The sequence below is a fragment of the Leptonychotes weddellii genome, chromosome 14 (assembly GCF_054177405.1).
Source record: "Leptonychotes weddellii isolate Sample4059 chromosome 14, ASM5417740v2, whole genome shotgun sequence".
Classification (NCBI taxonomy): domain Eukaryota; kingdom Metazoa; phylum Chordata; class Mammalia; order Carnivora; family Phocidae; genus Leptonychotes; species Leptonychotes weddellii.
In genome coordinates, this window is record NC_138382.1 from 71,199,782 (window position 1) to 71,218,227 (window position 18,446).

Here is an 18,446-nt window from a genome sequence, read left to right on the forward strand (position 1 = left end):
GTGGAGGAATCTGAGGCCCAGAGAAGGATGGTGACTTGCCTAAGATCTCACAGCAAGAAACTGGCAGCACTAAGATTTGCACTCAGGAATTCTCTGCTATGTTCCCTTACCCATGGAACAGGTCCCCAGGCAGCTCTCAGCCTGGAGCCCATTGTCCCTTAGGTCTTTTCAATGTATGGCAGCCATGGTGGTTTTCACTCAGCCTTATCGGACTGGAGTGGGGTAGTGGGGGGACTGACTCAGCAGGCGGTGGTGTAGGAGGAAGAGAAGGTCCTGCAGGGGTAGGTATCTGAGAGGGAACTCAGAGAACCCCAAGAGGAGAAGGGGGCAGAGGCAGTATGAGACAGGGCTCAGGCCCCTCCCATTACATGTGGCTCCTCCTCCCTCAGCAGGAGGCTCTTTCTGGGCAGCCCCCCAGGAGAGGCGATTAAGGGAAGCCCGTGGAGGAGGGGGAGCAGAGCACACCCACGCTATACCCTCCCCTTGTCTCTCCCGCAGCCCTTTCCCTCCAGCTAAGAACTCCAGCTGTGATTTGGCCTTAGTTGCATGACTCTGAGTAGGAGGGAGAGGATTCTAGATCCCCTTTTTGGGGGAGGTCGGTGGCAGGTACATGCTTTTCATCTCTTTACTCCTTTTCCTTCTGGACACGAACTAGACATGGCCCCACCCTTGAGGAATCCCCGGTCACCTGGGGACACAGCTCCTGACTCCAACGGTTGGTCATTAGTGCTGGGCCAAGGGATGTCTCAGGGACTGTGGGAACCCAGAGGAGGAGGTCATATTAGAGCTGGGCTTTGAGGGATGGGTAGGAGTCCCTCAGGCAGAGAAGAAAGGAGGGCATTGTGGGTGAGAGCAAGTGGAGTGGATGTGGCCCAGGATAGCTCCCTGCCCTCTCTCTGCTCCAGCCCCACTAGCCACCTGTCAGTTCCTCTAACACAGGGCTTCTCAACCTATCTGTGGTGAAAGACTAATTTTTAAAAAACAAGAACCAGTACTTTGAGAAAATGCCATAAAAATGAATGATTAGAAAAATGAAACAAAAGCAGACATGCAAAATACAAGTCCAGGGTTTTACTGTTAGAGTCAACAGACAAAAATTTCTCTGTCGGGCGCCGGGGTGGCTCAATCGGTTAAACGTCTGCCTGCAGCTCAGGTCATGATCCCGGGGTCCTGGGATTGAGCCCCGCATCAGGCTCCCTGCTCAGTGGGGAGTCTGCTTCTCCTTCTCCCCCTTCCCCTTGCTTGTGCTCTCTCTCTCACTCTCTCAAATAAATAAATAAAAATCTTTTAAAAAATTTTCTCTGTCAAAGGGTTCTGAGAGTTTATAAAAGTCTACTCTCGCTTTTTGCAATTATTTTATCACAGATGAGTAACAAGTAGCTTGGACTGGTGCTGGTCTGCGGACCGCACTTTGAGTAGCATGGCCCAAACACACCATGCCTCTTCTCACCTCCAGCTCTTTGCACAAGCTTCCCTTGGCCTGGGATGCCCTTCTCCTGCCATCTTTGCCTAATTTGTGTTCTTCCTGCAGAGCTCAGCTCCAACAGACTCCTTCCTGGCATACTTTACTAATCCGCATCTGCTCCTCAACAAGGTCAGCGCTCTGTCATTAATGATCTGGGCACCTCTCTGTCACTCCGTTCTTTCGCAGCCTGTGAAGGACCATGAAGGCTTGTGTCTATCTTACTCCTCACTGTCCTTAGTGCCTGGCCCAGAGAAAACATTTGCTGAGCTCAAAGAGGATGCAGGGGCAGACCATGGGGGGCTCGAATGCCAGGCTTAGGAGGTGCAAAGCCTCACATGAGCAGTGGGGAGCAATGAAAGTTATCTAGCAAGGGAGAGACCCAGGGTCAAACCTGTGCTTTGGAAAGCCAGTTTTGGTGGCCACGAAGGCAGCAGAGTGAAGCTGGGAGGATCCCCTTTAGCCCGCTGGAATAGTATCATTACTGCTGACATTCATGGACCCCTTGCTGTGTACCTGCTCTGTGCTGATGCCTGTCCACACACTACTATGGCCTCATTTCACAGAGAAGGAAGCCGAAGCACGTAAGAGTCTATGTGCATGGTTCTCACACTGTGCTCCCCAGAGCCCGAGGGGTACTGAGCAAGTCTTCAGAGTCTGAGCAAGGTTCCAGGGGAGCAGACAAGACTCAAGGTCCAATCCCTGCTTCCCTAAGACTTCTCCGCTCCCTCTTTCCATTTTAGAGATTAATGTCTACTCCAAGAAAGGCTCTCTGGCTTAAAACAGCTCGAACACCCCTGGGAGAGTGGGAGTCAAACTGTTTTGGAAATAGCTGACCAGGGCCAGACAGGAGCGCTGGCCTGCTCAAACCCTGAGAAATGCTGCAGGGCTCGGAGTGGGGCCATGCGAGAGGGTGGGCTGGAGGAACTGCCCTTCTCAAGAAGCCGGGGGAAGCTGATTTCCCAGCCAGCCTCTTGTGCCGCGGCTTCCCTGACCCTCACCGGCATCTTGGCCCTCGGGAGAGAAGATCATATCCTGATTACGCGCAGGGGAGAGCAGAAGGGGAGGGGCAGCTGCAAGGAGGAGCTGGGGGCTGGGCCAGGACGACCCAGCATCTGTCACTGACCTGTTTCTTGTGCAAGCTCCTCCCCTTCTCTTGGCCTCAGTTTCCCCATCTGAACACAAGAAGGAATGGTAAAGCATGTTAGGAAAGAGGTTTTGGTTTATACCAATCTGGGTTCTGCTGCCAGCCCCACCCTCTAACAACCGGGTGGCTTTGGACAAGTCACTTCACCTAAGCTGCACTTTCCCATTCTGTGTGTAAGATGAAGATAAAAGTTGTCTGGACCTTGTCAGGGCGCCCGGCTGGCTCAGTGGGTAAGAGCACGTGACTCTTGATCTTGGGATTGTGAGTTCGAGCCCCATGTTAGGCACAGAGATTACTTTAAAAAAATAGTTGTCCCAACCTTGTTTTTGTTTGGGTCCCCAGGTGCGGACTCTGAGGCAAGTGATTAGTGTTGCAGTGATTTATTTTGAAAATGTTCTCAAGAATCGAGCCCCGCGTCAGGCTCCCTGATCGGCAGGAAGCCTGCTTCTCCCTCTCCCACTCCTCCTGCTTGTGTTCCCTCTCTTGCTGTGTGTCTCTCTGTGAAATAAATAAATTTTTAAAAATTTTAAAAAAAAAGTTCCCAAGAGTAGCTGGTACCAAAATGAAAGAAGTGGAGGTGGGAGGAGAAGGAAGCCCAATAGGATGTGATCTCAGGCCAAGCATCAGCATCAGCCCCAGGGGACGTGGAGTGTGAATGACAGCTCAGTTGTCCCCACTGGGGCTAGGGAGCTGGGCCTTTGGATGCCTGCACCTGTCAGGCATTGCCGAAGGACTGCCCCAGGAGGACATACACTCCCAGGCAGTTTGGGGACATAGCATCTCTTGGAAGAGAGTCACAGATGCAGGCTGTTAAGAAGGAGCCACATGGGGCACCTGGGTGGCTCAGTCGGTTAAGCGTCTGCCTTCGGCTCAGGCCATGATCCTAGGGTCCTGGGATCGAGTCCCGCATCGGGCTCCCTGCTCAGCAGGGAGCTTGCTTCTCCCTCTGCCTGCCGCTCCCCCGGGTTGTGCGTGCTCTCTCTCTCTCTCCTGTCTCTCTCTGTCAAATGAATAGGCAAAATCTTTAAAAAAATAAATAAAAATAAAGGCACATGGAAACCAGGTATGGGCACAAGAAACAAGAAGGAGGGATCCCAGGCCATGCAGACTGATCTCCTTTAGTGTCCACTACACACCTCGTGGGGTTGTCATGAGGACAAAGTGAAACAGCTCATTACAGCCCTTTACACAGGGCCTGCCGTGTCGTTAAGTGCTCAGAAGATGGAATCTGTGGCTTTTCCCACGATGAGTACTAGCAAGCTGGGTCTAGTGGGTGCCGAGGGCCCACGCAGGCCATTGCAAGTGGTGGGGCTCCTTTTGCAGCCTTTGTGCCTGATCCTGTGCTCTGCCCTTGCCCTGACCCCTCACCCTTTCCCGGGCAGCTCCAGTCCATGGTGGATCTCCTGGAGGGCACCTTGTACAGCATGGACCTGATGAAAGTGCACGCCTATGTCCACAAGGTGGCCTCCCAGATGAACACGCTGGAAGAGGTAAGGGCAGAGCTCTGCCCAGGAGCCAGGCTGGGTCAACACTGGGAGCCAGGGGCTGTGCCGGAAGGGGCCTGGGCCATTCTGCCTTACGCTGGTGGCTGCTGAAAACTGGAGTCCAGCAGGGAGCTGGGAGAGGGAGATACAGGCCTCTGGGTCCGGACTTTGGAAAAGGGGTCTCACTGGGGCTCCTGGGCCTACAGAAGGCTGGAAGGCTGGGTGGAGAAACTGAGGCACCAGCTGATTGTCTGAAAGGGATGTGGAGGGGGCTGGCAGGAACCTGCAGTGGCCCTCAGTCCACCAAGACCAGGACTCACACATGGCACAACTCCAAGGCCACCGGTCACATAAAATGCCACATAAAAGTGCAAGGACTGGCCAAGCTCACTGGGGCAGGGCTTAAGGCAGCATGGCTGGCCCAGGCCCCACTTGCAGTGGAGGCTGAGGGGCCAAGCGTCTTCTGGTCAGTGCAGATGTGCTAGAGGGCTAGGCAGGTGGCCAGGACTGCCCCCTGAGGGCAGCGACAGAGTTGGGCAATCATGGGGGTCCAGGCTGCAGGTTCAAGGTTTGCTGGCATGCATCTCTGCTGGCACGGGCCGGGCCTCCGCCTGTTTCCTGCATCCGGCCCCTGCTAGGCTGCTGGGAGCCTGGGGACATGCAGCTGCCAGGAGCGGGGTGTGGGGACTTCCTTTCCCAGCTTCCTTTCCGGAGGGAGGGGGCACCTGGGCATCCTGTGCCCCAGGGTGGGAGATTAACCCCTTACTCTCCCCAAAGTTGGGGTCACAGTGGCTTTAATTATCCAAAAGTGTTTGGTGTGTATCTCCTAGGTGTAAGGCCCTTGCCAGCATGGGAGTAAGGTTACCAGTTTTTGGACTTCTACTGTGCACCAGTATTTTCTGTGCACCTAGTAGATGCCGGGCTCTCCTGTCGCTAGCTCTGCAGTTATCCCCCTGTGACCCTTCCTCCTGTAATCTTAGGAAATGTTAACTCACGTCATGTAACCAAGAGCCAGACGATCTGGAGAGTATGTCTGCAGTGGCTGGAACAAATCAGAAATGATTTCCGTAGCCACAAAGAAATGATTTTTTAATTATCTTCTGTTTTGCATTATCTGTGCTTTGCTTCTGTTCACTAAATGATAACTCTAAAAAAAAAAAAATAGGCTTATTGCTAACTCTGGGTGGAGGTGGAGAAAACAGCCTCACTCGGGAGGAACTGACTCCCTCTGCCCAAAGGAACAACATCACTCATTCACTTTTTAGTAATCATTGATCATTACGTGGTCTCTTGGCAGCACGCTTTATCCACGCGTGGCTGTGAGCGCCACCACGCAGCACCTGTCCCCTTGGGCCCCGCTCAGGAGCCTGGGCCATGAAGCCTGACGGCAGAAGCTGGGGTGTCCCCCTCCAGGGGGATGGGGGGTGGCTGTCAGAGGAGGCTAGAAAGACCTTGGAGTCCTGCCCCCACAGAACGTCAAGCTGAACCTGAGCCGGGAGAACGAGGTAGTGAAGGAGAGCATGCGCCACCTGAGCGAGCAGCTGAAGCGCTATGAGAATCACTCGGCCATCATGATGGGCATCAAGAAGGAGCTCTCCAGCCTGGGCCTCCAGCTGCTGCAGAAGGACGCAGCCCCGGCCTCGGCCGCTGCCCCAGCACCCGGCCCTGCCAGCAAGGCTCAGGTGAGGCCGTGGCCCTGGCGATGGGGCCCGAAGGTGGGTGGGCTTGGGAACACAGTCTGCCAGGACCTCAGTCCCGAGGGCCAGCTGGGTGGGGGTTTGGGGTCCTAGGACAGGGCTGAGGGCTAGCACAGCTGGAGAGTCCCTGACAGGGTGGGGGGCAGGGGCCTGCAGTGCAGCGAGCACCGTTGACAGAGGTAAGCTGGGAGCGGATGTGGGGATCCAGCTGAGGGCTCTGTTTGCTGAGGAAGGCATCTGGCAGTGTTCTCATTCCCATCCCCAAACTAGCAGAGACAAAACTGTAGAGATGACCCTCCCTGCCTGGCCCTGGGAAACCAGGTTGGCTGCAGCGAAACCACTTTGAGCCTCCCCTAGTGTGGTTGGGCCCCTGGCCGGGTCCTGCCTGCTCAGGGGCAGGTGGGCAATGCCTTGGGGACCCTGCAGACTAACACCACTTCATCAACCCAATCTGGGGTGGAGAATTCCTGCAGCATAACACCCAGACATTCCGTGTTCAAGCTCAGCACAGAGTGAGCAGGGACACCAGGCAGAGCCACCCAAGATCTATAATACACCTTTATGCACATTTGTAAAAGGTCCTCCTCTCAACAAATTGCCTAAAAGGCTGTCCCTCTGGGCAAATGCAGAGAAGCCCCCCATAGGTGGGCAAATTGGACAGAGGCTCCTTCCTATGATAGATACACCCTAGGGGGTGTGGCTTGGCAAATGGGAGTACAGACTGGATTTCAATGTCATTTGTGCCCCTTAGGCCAGTCACCCTCAGGCAGGACACAGCCGCTCCATTCCCCACAGCAGCCTTGCGGTTTAGAGTGGGGGATCCTGACAGCCTCTAAATCTGATTTCTAAAGTCTAAATCTGACTTGCTCACAGACATGATCTCAGTTAATCCCACAGCCACCTGCAAGGGAGGGACAATCATTGCGCGCTGGGCAGATGAGGAAGCCTAGAGTGAGGCCCCCCGTGGGGAGAGGGTGGCCGTGCCGGGACTGGAACCTGCATCTGCGTGACTGACAAGCCCGGGCTCTTCCTCTCCCACCTCCTGGCCCCCCGTGCTGACGTTGTGCTGACATTGTGCCCATCTGTGTTTGTGGCCGGGACCGCCTCGTTGCTGATAAAGCGTGGAGGAAGCCTGGTGCCTGTGGCCCAGGGCAGGCTTCCTGCTCGTTCCCGTGTCAAGTCCACAGGCGCAAATGAATGCTGTTTGGGCCACAGCACGGCAGGTCTAGAGACTGCACTTGCTGTATCTCCTGGAGATTCTGCTTGACAGTGGGTGATGTCACGGGGCCTTTGTTCTTGTGCCAAGTGAGCAGCAGAGGCCTTTAAGAGGAAGTGAGAATGAAATCTACAGGACGTTAGAAACTGCATGCTTGGGGGCGCCTGGGTGGTTCAGTCGTTAAGCGTCTGCCTTCGGCTCAGGTCATGATCCCAGGGTCCTGGGATCGAGCCCCGCATTGGGCTCCCTGCTCGGCGGGAAGCCTGCTTCTCCCTCTCCCACTCCCCCTGCTTGTGTTCCCTCTCTCGCTGTGTCTCTCTCTATCAAATAAATAAATAAAATCTTTAAAAAAAAAGAAAGAAAGAAAGAAAGAAACTGCATGCGCTAAGGACAATGGCCTCGGTGGCCAACCGTCCAAGTTGGCCTGAGACTGAAGGGTTTCCCGGGACGCAGGACTTTCAGTGCGGAAACTGGGGAAGTTCCAGGCACACTGAGATGGATTGATCACCCTGCCTTGGAGCCTGAGAACCTCGCCCCTGCCCACAAAAAAAGACCCATGAGCGAGAGAGAGACAGGGATGGGAAGCTGACCTCCTGAGCAGCTACCTCCTTAGGGAATTAACCATTATAGTCTACCCCCGGGGGTGAGTATGCAGGGGTTTGGAAATGGAACAGGAACTTAACCTATCAGGTTGGGCTTCAAGCCTGCAGGGGAGCTGGAGAGCTGAGTGGGGAAACTGAGGCACGGCCCAGTCATGGATGTAGCCACTATGGGAGGAAAGCTGTGAGTTCACGAGCACCTGAGACCTAGGGCCTAGAGCAACGTGACCACTTCCAGCCCCCCCGCGAAGCTGAGCCTCCATGACCTCCCGCAACACCCCTTCCCCCGCCCCTAAGTCTGAGATTTCTCTTCTCTCTCAGGACACAGCTGGAGGGAAAGGCAAAGACAACAACAAATACGTCAACGTTCAGAAGACCTTTGCAGACAGGGGCCTCACAAAACCTCCTAAGGAGAAGCTGCTGAAGGTGGAGAAGCTGAGGAAGGAGGGCGGCAAGAGCAGATTGCCCCAACCCACAGCCAAGCCCCGGACCCTGACCCAGCAGCAGGCCATAATCCGAGGCATCACCTACTACAAGGCGGGCGGGAAGGAGGTGACTGAGGCCGTGGCCGGTGAGTTGGCGGAGGACTGGACCCCGGCGGAGTGGGGGCTTGCTGCTGGATGGCTGCATCCCAAGCAAGGATCACCTGCGGGGATCCAGTGTCTTCTCTACAGTCAAACTGCCCCAGATTTCAGCTCTACTGGTTACCTGTTGGTGCCCTTGGCTCATCCACACAATGAGATAGTACCCCTCGTGGGGTTGTTGGGGATGAAATGATTGAATCAACACAAAGGGCCACTCGGTTCCTCTCCAGTATTTTCAGCTATCTCTGCCCTTATTGGACTTTTCCTTCTTCATTCAAAGATTTGCTGAAGGTCCACTATGTACGTGCCATATCTCCCAGAGACTCTGCCTAACATAGACTTCACAATCCAGTGGGAAAAAACATACCCATGACCAGGCAGCGGCCACAGGTGGGGTGGGAATCCCCAGGGGCTGGAGCCAGGCCAGGGTTCTGGGAAGTGTTCTGGGGCCTTCAGAGCACCTCTTATTTCCAGAGTAGCCTTGCAATGGATGGCCTCCCACTTCTTATTTTCCCAAAGGAGAGCCCACAGAGTCCTATATTTTTCCTGCAATCCATGGGGGATCACACGGAAGGGCAGCCAAGTAATTAACCAAAAAAAAAAAAAAAACCCACAAGAGACAAAAGTCCCTGGAGTACCCAAAGTTCTAGGCCGTCCCCACTGGTGTGGCTCCTGATTCTTCCTCTGAGGCCCTCCCCAGACGCCTGCTCTCCTCTCATGCCCCAGAGAGGTGTCCCAAGCCTGCTCCCCCACCCTGGATCCTGCTGACCACCTCCTTCAGTGAGGCCCTCTGCCCACCCCATGTCCAAGGGGCCAGGAGGTGGAATTCAAGAGCCCCCCCCTAAATTCTTGGCCTCTCAAGGCTCAGGGGCCTCTTCCCAGACCCCCCGGGGGTAGTTGCTGGCTGTGAGGCCTGCTAGCTCCTCCTGGCCACAGTACAGCACCTCTGACCCCTGGCTGGGCACTGCCCAAGGACAGCTGCAAGCAGCTGGCTCTGCCAGCGAGGCCCGTGGGAACAAGGCCCTGGCCCTGGCAGGCTGCCAAGGCCAGCCCCCCACCCCCGCCAAAGGGTGTGCCCCATTCCCAAGAGACCCCAGGGGCTGCCCTGCAACAGGGCCTGGCTAAACCCTATGCAAAGAGGAAGCCTGGCAGGGAGAGAAAATGAGAGAAGTCAGGTAATTGTCCTGGCATCAAGGGGCCTCAGCTCCTGGGGGCCACACCATCCCCTTTCCTTTGTCCCTGGCATCACAGTTTTCTGTGGGTTCTCACAGACCCTGTTGGACTTGATCCAGATGAGGAAACAAGCTCAGAGAGGTGAAGAGACTGGCTCCAGGTTTCGCAGCAAGTTGGTGGGACAGGAACCCAGCTCAGTGGGCTACAGAGCCAGCCTGAGACCCCACCCCAGCTCTGTCCCCTGCTGTGTGGCATTGAATCTTCCCGTTTTTCCTACCCAGACCCCATCCAGCCCAGCCCAGACAAGTGTGTGGGTCAGGGATGACCCAGAGATGGCCCCAGACAGGTCCCACGGGAGCTGAAAAAGTCATCCCATCAGCAAAGGCTTTGCCAGCGAGATGGGGGCGGGGGGGGGGGGGCCTGCCCAGAAAGCTTCGAGATCAGAGATAGGAGCTGAGTGAGGGGGCAGAGAGACAGAGACCTGGGGTCCAGAGGTGACGGGAGGCTGGCTGCCCCTGCCCCTCCCTGCTTAAAGTGGCAAATGCTGGGTGAGAGGAGCTGTCGGCTGGGTTCCAGAGGAGAGGACCAGCAGAAAAAAGTCTATAAAATGGGAGCGAGGATGTCTCCCTCCTAGAGTTGAATCTGGGACGGGAAAGAATTGGGACAAAGTATTTGACACTTAGGAGGGAAGGGGTCTCATGTTCAGCACCTCATGCATGCCAGGACCTGGGCAAATGATGTGTATACATTTTCCTCTAATCAACACAACAGCCTAACCTGGTGGACCTTATGACTCCGTTTCATAGAAGGGGAGGCTGAGGCCCACCAAGGCAGGGGACTTGGCTGAGGTCACTCAGCTGGGGGGCTTGCAGCCGGTCTGCTGACCACAAAGCCTCCCCACCACCCACTTGTGGAGGTCTTTCACTCCTCAGGGCCTCCCCACTTCTCTCCGCCATGGCCCCAGAGCTGGGAGCCAGGTGGGCCTGGGGAGGGACGTGAGCACAGGGTCCTCTCTCCACAGACAACGCCCTCAAGAGCACTTCCTGGCTAGAACAGCGGCCGCCCAGGGTGGAGGGCAGGTCACCGGAGCCCAACTCAGCGGAACATGACAAGGCTGGGCCCAGGGCCTCAGAGGGAGCGGACCTGGCCTCTGGCACTCTCAGTTCCGACCCTGTCACCACCCCCACCCTGACTCCCACCGCCCGGCCCCAGCCCACCGAGCCACCTTCACATCCAGATGTCCCAAGCCAAGGTGAGTAAGCCTCACAGGGGTCAGCAGGGTACAGCCCATGGGCCAGATCCAGCCTGCAGCCTGGTTCTCTATGGCCCTTGAGCTAAGAACAGTTTTTACATTTTTAAAGGGTTGTGAAAAAAAGAATACGGGACAGACGTATGTGGTCTGGAAAGCCTAAAATCTTTACTGTCTGATCCTCTGTAGAAAGCTTGAGGACACTGATAGTCAAACAGGTAGTATTTTCAACAAATCCTTCCTAACATGTCACCTAGAATTCCATCATCAAATCCAGCAACTGTTCCCACTTCTTTACTTTTTTCTGTCCACATTTGTACGTTTGGCTTGTGTCTTTTGGTAGAAATCTTTCCCATTAAATCATCGAGCCCATCTTTCTGGAGGGTATCTTGGCTACCTGTGACGACAAGGTCTTGTTAAATCCGTTCCCCACTTCGGTCCTGGTGTGTTCCACTTCCAGGAATCTTTCCTCAAGGGTCCATCAGCAATGTAGACAGCAGCTGCAGCTTACCTGCCCCTCACCCCCAGCCCATTTCCAACATCAGAAAACTGGAAATAATCTGAAGATCTCACACCGAGGGGACTGGGGCACAGCTGTCTGGTGGCTTGGTAGAGCCTTGAAATCACATCATTAAAAGCCATTTAATGATGTGAGAAATTGCTCAGTGGAGGGAAAAAACAGGATACATAAAATTGTATATTCAGAAGAACCACGGTTTTTAAAAGTATGTCTGCATGACTGTATATACAAAGAAAAAAAATGGAAGGAAATACAACATATTTAAATTTTTCTTTTGATATTGACATTTTTCATTGTTTTTATTTTCCTCATTCTCCTTTGCTGAATGTTCTGTTTTCTACATTGATCAGACATTGCTCTGATCATAAGGGGAAAAAAGGCTGCAAATATGGGGTGCCTGGGTGGCTCGGTCGGTTAAGTGTCTGCCTTCGGCTCAGGTCGTGGTCCTGGGGTCCTGGGATCGAGCCCCACATCGGGCTCCCTGCTCAGCGGGGAGTCTGCTTCTCCCGCTGCCTCTGCCCTCCTCCCCCCACTTGCACTCTCTCTCTCTCAAATAAATAAATAAAATCGTAAAAAAAAAAAAAAGGCTGTAAACAAAATATCGGGAGGGGTTTAAGTAAGACCCAGATAACGTTCCTGGACTGTTGCTCCGGCTCCGGGGCCTGTGGGGCTGAGGACCGAGTGCTGCTCCCCTTGCCCCCCACAGGCAGAGAGACGAGCTGTGAGGGCACCCTGCGGGCCGTGGACCCCCCCGTGAGGCACCACAGTTACGGGCGCCACGAGGGAGCCTGGATGAAGGACCCTGCTGCGAAAGACGACAGGATCTACGTCACCAACTACTACTACGGGAACAGCCTGGTGGAGTTCCGCAATCTGGAAAACTTCAAGCAAGGTTGGAGAGCTGGAAGTTGGGAAGGGGGCAGGGGGTGGGCGGCCTGAGGAGGGTCTCCCACGGAGACTGGCAGGGGGTGGGCAGCCTGAGGAGGGTCTCCCACGGAGACTGGGCCCTCTTGTGCCTGTGCTTTCCTGTGGTCCGGAATGTCCCAGCCTGGTCCAGCTCCACATGATCAGCCACCCCAGTGAGGGGCATCTGAGGGCACCCCCTATGTGCTGGCATGGAGCCAGGAGCGGGAATGCAGCAACAAACAAGACGGGCAAGGTCCTGCCCTCAGGAGCGTAACTTACTATCAAGAGGAACAACACTTAGGGTGTCCTCTTCTTGAGTACTTATTATGTGCTAATCACGCCATGTGCGTCAGCTCATGGTAGCTTCATAATTCTATGGGGGGGGGGTCAGTACTCTGTTTTACAGGTGAGCAGAGCCCCAGGCCTTAGAGGAGCTGCAAGTCTGGGCAGGGAAGGGCAGAATTTTGGTTATCAGATCTGGGGCATGATGGGGGAGGGGTCATTTAGGCCTCACCCGCCCTCCAGAAATGCACGGTCTGAAGCGAGAGGCAAAGACCTAAGGAAATAACTTCAGTGTAGTGTTTGAGGGAAAGCTCAAGGGACTGTGGAACCCAAGCCTGGACATCAGAGAAGACCTCCCAGAGGAGGAGGTGATGTTGAGCTGAGCTTTGGAGGAAGAGCGGGAAGAAGCCATAGAAAAGGGAAAGGGCCGGGTGTTCCAAGCAGAAGGCCCAGTGTGTGCCAAGGCCCGGCAATGAGAAGCAGAATGGCCTAGAAGGGAGGTGGGGGAAGCATAAGGAGAGAGTAGGCTCAGGCAGTCCTCGGGAGCCACATCGAAGTTTGGATTTATCCTGAGAGCCTTGGAGTCACCGGGTATGGCCTGGAACAGCCAAAGTCCTTCCTCTGCCAGGTCCAAAATTGACCTGATGCCTGCCTCAGGCGGCTCATAGGCTGCTGTGGAGGAAGCCACTGAAAAGTGCCAAGACCAGGGTGATGGGAGGCCAGAGGGGAGGCCCTCACTCAAGCCCGGGGAGGTGGTGGAAGGCTTCCAGGAGGAGGCAGTATTGGTGGAGGGCTCTGAAAGATAAGGAGGCATTGCCCAGGCAGACAGGACTGGGAATGCAGTCCAGACAAAAGAAACAGCCTGGGCAAAGGCCCGGAGACAGAGCCCTGGGGCTGTCTAAATCCCGGCTGTGCCATTCCATAACTGGGTGACCTTGAACCCTCTGACCCTGTTTCCTCCTTGGCAAGGGGGATGCTGACAGTACCTGCTTCGCGGTGGTCGGGGGTAAGAGGATTGGCCCAGCTCCGAGCCCATAGCCTATTCGGTCTCCCCTGCTTGCTGGGCCACTCGGGAGCCCTGGGTGGCCTGGCCGGCCCGCCGGCCCCGGTGTGAGCATCTGCCCCGCACACAGGCCGCTGGAGTAACATGTACAAGCTGCCGTACAGCTGGATCGGCACGGGCCACGTGGTGTTCCAGGGCGCCTTCTACTACAACCGCGCCTTCACCAAGAACATCATCAAGTACGACCTGCGGCAGCGCTTCGTGGCCTCCTGGGCGCTGCTGCCCGACGTGGTCTACGAGGACACGACGCCCTGGAAGTGGCGCGGCCACTCGGACATCGACTTCGCCGTGGACGAGAGCGGCCTGTGGGTCATCTACCCCGCCGCGGATGACCAGGACGAGGCCCAGCCCGAGGTGATTGTGCTGAGCCGCCTGGACCCCGGCGACCTGTCCATGCACCGGGAGACCACGTGGAGGACGCGGCTGCGGCGGAACTCCTACGGGAACTGCTTCTTGGTGTGCGGCATCCTGTACGCCGTGGACACGTACAACCAGAAGGAAGGCCAGGTGGCCTACGCCTTCGACACGCACACAGGCACTGACGCCCGGCCGCAGCTGCCCTTCCTCAACGAGCACGCCTTCACCACCCAGATCGACTACAACCCCAAGGAGCGCATGCTGTACGCCTGGGACAACGGCCACCAGCTCACCTATACCCTCCACTTCGTGGTCTGAGCCGGGACCGGTGCTCACAGGAGAGGAGTGGCCGTGGGCGTGGCTCCCCCACAGCAACTCCTGCAGGGGGCTCCGTCAGCACATATTTATGGGGGTCCAGGCCCGGGGCAGGTGCTAGGCACGTGGCGCAGCCAGGATAAAGCTTCCTTGGCACCCAGTGGATTAATAATCCCTTCCACTTGCAGAGCACCATGCCAAGAGCTTCACATGCACAAACCCACTCAGTCCTCCCAGTAGCACCCCCGGAGGTAGGGATAATTAAGCCCATTTAACAGATGAGGACACTGAGGCCCAGAGAGACCATGTCCCTTGCCTGAACAGCCTCAGTTTGGATCAGGCAGGCCGTGCCGTCACAACAGCCCCGTTTTACAGATGAGGAGACCTGACTGTGCTCACCTTCACCTCCAGGCCTCTCCCTACTCCTCTAGATTCTCTTGTTCTCTCAACTCTGTCTCCCTTACCCCCGGGGCCACTCAAAAGCAGAGGCCTCGGGAATCTCTGCACTATGTGGCATGCTGCGTCCCACCCCCGGCCCCCGTTCTGGCCGAACTGTTGGTGGCCCTGGGCTTCAGGCCCCTGGCTAATGTTCCTGCTCCTTGCCTTTGGCCACCCCCCACCCCCCCTCACCCTCTGTCCAACCACATTCCAAACCTCCATGGTCACCCAGCCACTGAGCAGAAACCGCACCCCGAGGAAAAATACCAGCCCCTGTTCCAAGTTCCCCTCCCTCTGTATTCATGTTTATTTTCTCTTATTCCTCCTCAGTGCTGTCATTTGTTTCTGCAGCAGCAGCTGAGAAGGCCGCCGGCAGCTGCCTGCCAGACCCGACTCTACCAGGGTGGGGAGCTGGGCCAGGCCCTGAGGCCCCCTCTCCACCCAGAAGTGCCGGCTTTGGCTACATACCTAGGCCATGGGACCTGTCCTCAGCCCCTCCCAGAGCCCTGGGGCCTGGGGTCCATGTTGTCCTTTCTCTCTGGACCTTTGAACCCACAGCTTAGATGTACTCAGGGATACCTTCAGGTCTGCTGTGAGCAAGACCCTGGACAGGGCTGGGGTGGTGCCAGGATGAAACAGATTCCCTCTTCCTTGTCAGTCCTGACCCGGTCATTTGGTGGAATGACCCAGCAGATTTTTTGTGGTTTATTTTGGGGGGGGGGCGCTGGAGGGGGGTCGAGATCTGAGCAGTTGGGTCCAGGGGAGGCATTGGACCTAATGGTTGCAGGGAGGTGCTAGAGGATGGAAGCTGGGAAGGAAGGAGAAGGCAGTGTGTGGACCAGGCTTTTCCAGGCTTCAGAGTTATTGGTGCCAGGACCACCCTGAACCTGGGCCTTGGGGCTGAGGATGCACAGGTGGGCCGTCTCTCCTGGTGCTGCTGGTGACCCCCGCTGAGCCTCAGACCCAGGCAGCCCATAGGACATAGACCTTAAAGCCTTCCCCTCATCTGCTTTGGGTAGTATTTTCAGAGCTAGGAAGTTCACCAGTCTAACTCCCTGTTTCACCAAAGGAGAAAGAAGCCCCCAGAGAGGTTTAGAGAGTAGTTTGGGGCCATGCTGGGGAACAGGACACAGCTGATCTTCCAGAAGGGCTTTGTCTACTTCCTTTATTCTTCCAGCTTAGAGGCAGCTCTGCCTGGGAAGGCCATAGACTCCCAAGGACCCAATCCATCCCAACACCTTTGAGAGTATTTACTGCTGATCCCTACACCACCCCTGACCCTGCTCTCCTCATCTGTCCCCATGCCAACTCCTGCATATCTGTATATTTGGACACCCAGCTGCATACCCAAGAGTGTAAGGAAAAGCATTTTGTGCAGAAGACGTCTCTTTCGGGCATGGTCAGGTGATGTTTTGTTTAAGCTGTAACTCACCCCTGAAATGGAGGGGAATGAGGATAGCCAGCCAAGCAAGGCCTGACTCATAGTGGTGGACACATCCAGCCTCCCCCACCCAACCGTCGGCGGGCTCCACCGAACAGTCTCTTCAGGGGGCTGCATTTCCCTTGGCCCTGGGTGTGGGTTTTACAAGATTGTGTCTTTCATGATATCACAGCCTAACCATGTGAGAAGTGTTCAGACTCCTCTTGCTCAGTAGTTGAGAAAAAGGAAAGTTAGAAAGGATGGGATTTGGGAAAATGGAAGGACAAGCAAAATTGTTTTGGGGGGGGCGGTGATGCAGGCTGCAGCCTCCAAACCTTCAGTAAGCCCCTTCTGTTTTCAGGCCTTAGTGTGTGGGGTTTTGTGGTAGATAGTTATTTTCCTCACTTTACAGATAGTCAAACTGGAGCCCAGACGTGGGTCACTTGTCATGAAAGCAGTTAAATGGGGAGCCAGGTCTCAAAATCAGGTCATCTAAGCATCACCACTGACTGAGCATCAAGTGGGCCAAGCATGCCGGGTGCATATTCTTGCTTCGTCACAACAGGGAAGGTCTATACTTGGAATGTGCCCATTTTATAGATGAAGAAACTGAGGTGAAGGGACTTACCCAAGGTCACACCGTGGCTTAGTCTGTGGCAGATCGGGGTTTCAGGGCTGGTCAGTCCATGTTGTTTGCCAACTGCATGGCACTCCAAGGGCAGCTCCAGAAGTGTCACCAGGCCACAAGCTGTATCCAGAAAGGACACCCAAGAAGGAAGTTGGGGTCAGCCTGTAAAGAGCCTTGAATGCCAAGCCAAAGACTGCCTCCAATCACATTTGGAACAAAGTCAAGTATAAATTAACAGAGAAAAGAAAATTCTAAGACAATTGGAATTGATTCCATTGCTCATGGGAGGCAGGGACGGGTTTCTGTCGTGGACTTTATTGCATTTGGCCACAGGTACTTCGAATAAGAAAGGACCTGGACTGGGGAGGACCAGCGTTTCTTACTGACCTTGGATGTGAAGGCAAAGGAAGCTGTCTCTGGTGTTCTGAACACATGAAGGGGCTTTGGCTGCTGCCTTGGATTCCCCCTAGAGATTTCTAGGCCTTGACATTTAATTTGCTCTGTCTGCGGAGGAGAGAAGGGGGCCTCTGCCTTGGAGGCAGCCCAAAAAGTGAGGCTGGGGTTTTCCTGGGAATCATTTGAGTGTTCCTGAAAGCCTCTGTGTTCCAAAGCGTCATGTTCTCCTTGACAGCATTGGAAACCACTCTGATGACAGGAGAACACAGCACCGGATGGTTGTCAGACAGCCTGGGTAGGAGTTAGGGAGGCCTGTTGGGATCTGGCTCAGCCTCTTCCATACTGCATGCTTGGGCAGGGTAGGGACTGACAGAGGAGACAGATGTCAACTCCCTTTTATGGCTGAAGACCTACAGCTTAGGGAGGACTAAGGGCAGCTGAGGACCCAAGCAGCACCCTCCCAGAGCTAGAAGGCACCTGGACACACATTCTCACTGATGCACCCAGGAACCCCCAAGGTTGGCATTGCTTTCCCCCCTGACAGGTGATGAACCTCAAGTTCAGGGAAGTTAAGCAACCTGCTCAGGGTCCTGAATCTAGCAAGTAGTAGAGTCAAGATTTGAACCAGGTGTGTGTCTATACCAAAGCCCCAAACTCACTGTTATTAGAAATCTTGTGACAGTCGTGTTTTCTCTTTTGCTTTGGCTGCTAGGAACCTCAAAGTCAAATTTGAGATTACTTCTAACAATTGTACTGAGTCACCAACTGGACTCTGACTTCATTCTAGCTTTCTGCTTTAACCTTTACCCAGATCTGTTTATTTTTACTCCATTGTATTTTATCTATGTTTGTAAGTTGCCACAATACCTTTTTTGCAACAAGGTGGCATATACCTAAATAAATACATGATCAAATTTCCATTTGAAAGTCTTGAATAAGTGCTGTGGTCTGCTTCCTTATCATGACACAAACATTTAATTTCCTGGGAAAAAGAGTGTTGTGGAACCGAGGAGGTGGGCCTTGAGCATCTTAGTCCCACATTTCCCAAACTTGTCACTCCTGTACAGACCTTCTTCATGACTTTTGCCGTTCCCCTTGACCATCTTCAGTATGCTTTACGGTTTCTCTTTCAGGTGATTTCATTCTTTTTACTAAAATAATTTTATTTCAAAGGGAAGCTTAATAAGCTGTTAGCAAAAACAAGTTTTTAAAGGAGGAATATTACAATAGTAAAAAATAAAAGTCAGTGACCACCATGTAAGGTGGCTGGGATGGGACACTGAAAACAAGCAGCACTATTGGTTTCTGGTGGTTACTGTGCCTGTGATCCGTGGGCCAGTTGCTCTTCGTGTAAAAAGCCAGATTAGCAAATGTCAGGGCGTATAAAGGACAGACCAACACCAAGTGGACATTGACCTTGATGTAATCAGAGGGATGGGACTAGAGGGAATAGCTTCTCCATGTGATTCAAGGGCCTTTCACCTGGTGGCTTAAGTACCTCTAAAGAGCT

General features: G+C 54.5%; 1 protein-coding gene across 2 annotated transcripts in view; it reads left to right on the forward strand.

Annotated features, from left to right (window-relative positions):
* The window catches only part of OLFML2A (olfactomedin like 2A), a 29,337-nt gene extending 11,483 nt beyond the window's left edge, over positions 1–17,854 (forward strand). Inside the window, exons 3-8 of one of the 2 annotated variants that reach the window (XM_081803569.1) lie at positions 3,992–4,099; positions 5,566–5,775; positions 7,927–8,176; positions 10,384–10,614; positions 11,838–12,023; positions 14,823–17,854. In XM_081803569.1, coding sequence (XP_081659695.1) covers positions 3,992–4,099; positions 5,566–5,775; positions 7,927–8,176; positions 10,384–10,614; positions 11,838–12,023; positions 14,823–15,055 — 1,218 coding nt within the window. In that variant the 3' untranslated portion in view covers positions 15,056–17,854. Of the gene's footprint in view, positions 1–3,991; positions 4,100–5,565; positions 5,776–7,926; positions 8,177–10,383; positions 10,615–11,837; positions 12,024–13,452; positions 14,701–14,822 lie in introns of those variants that run through there. The other variant, XM_081803568.1, reaches the window with a different exon arrangement.
* The last annotated feature ends 592 nt before the right edge of the window (positions 17,855–18,446 follow it).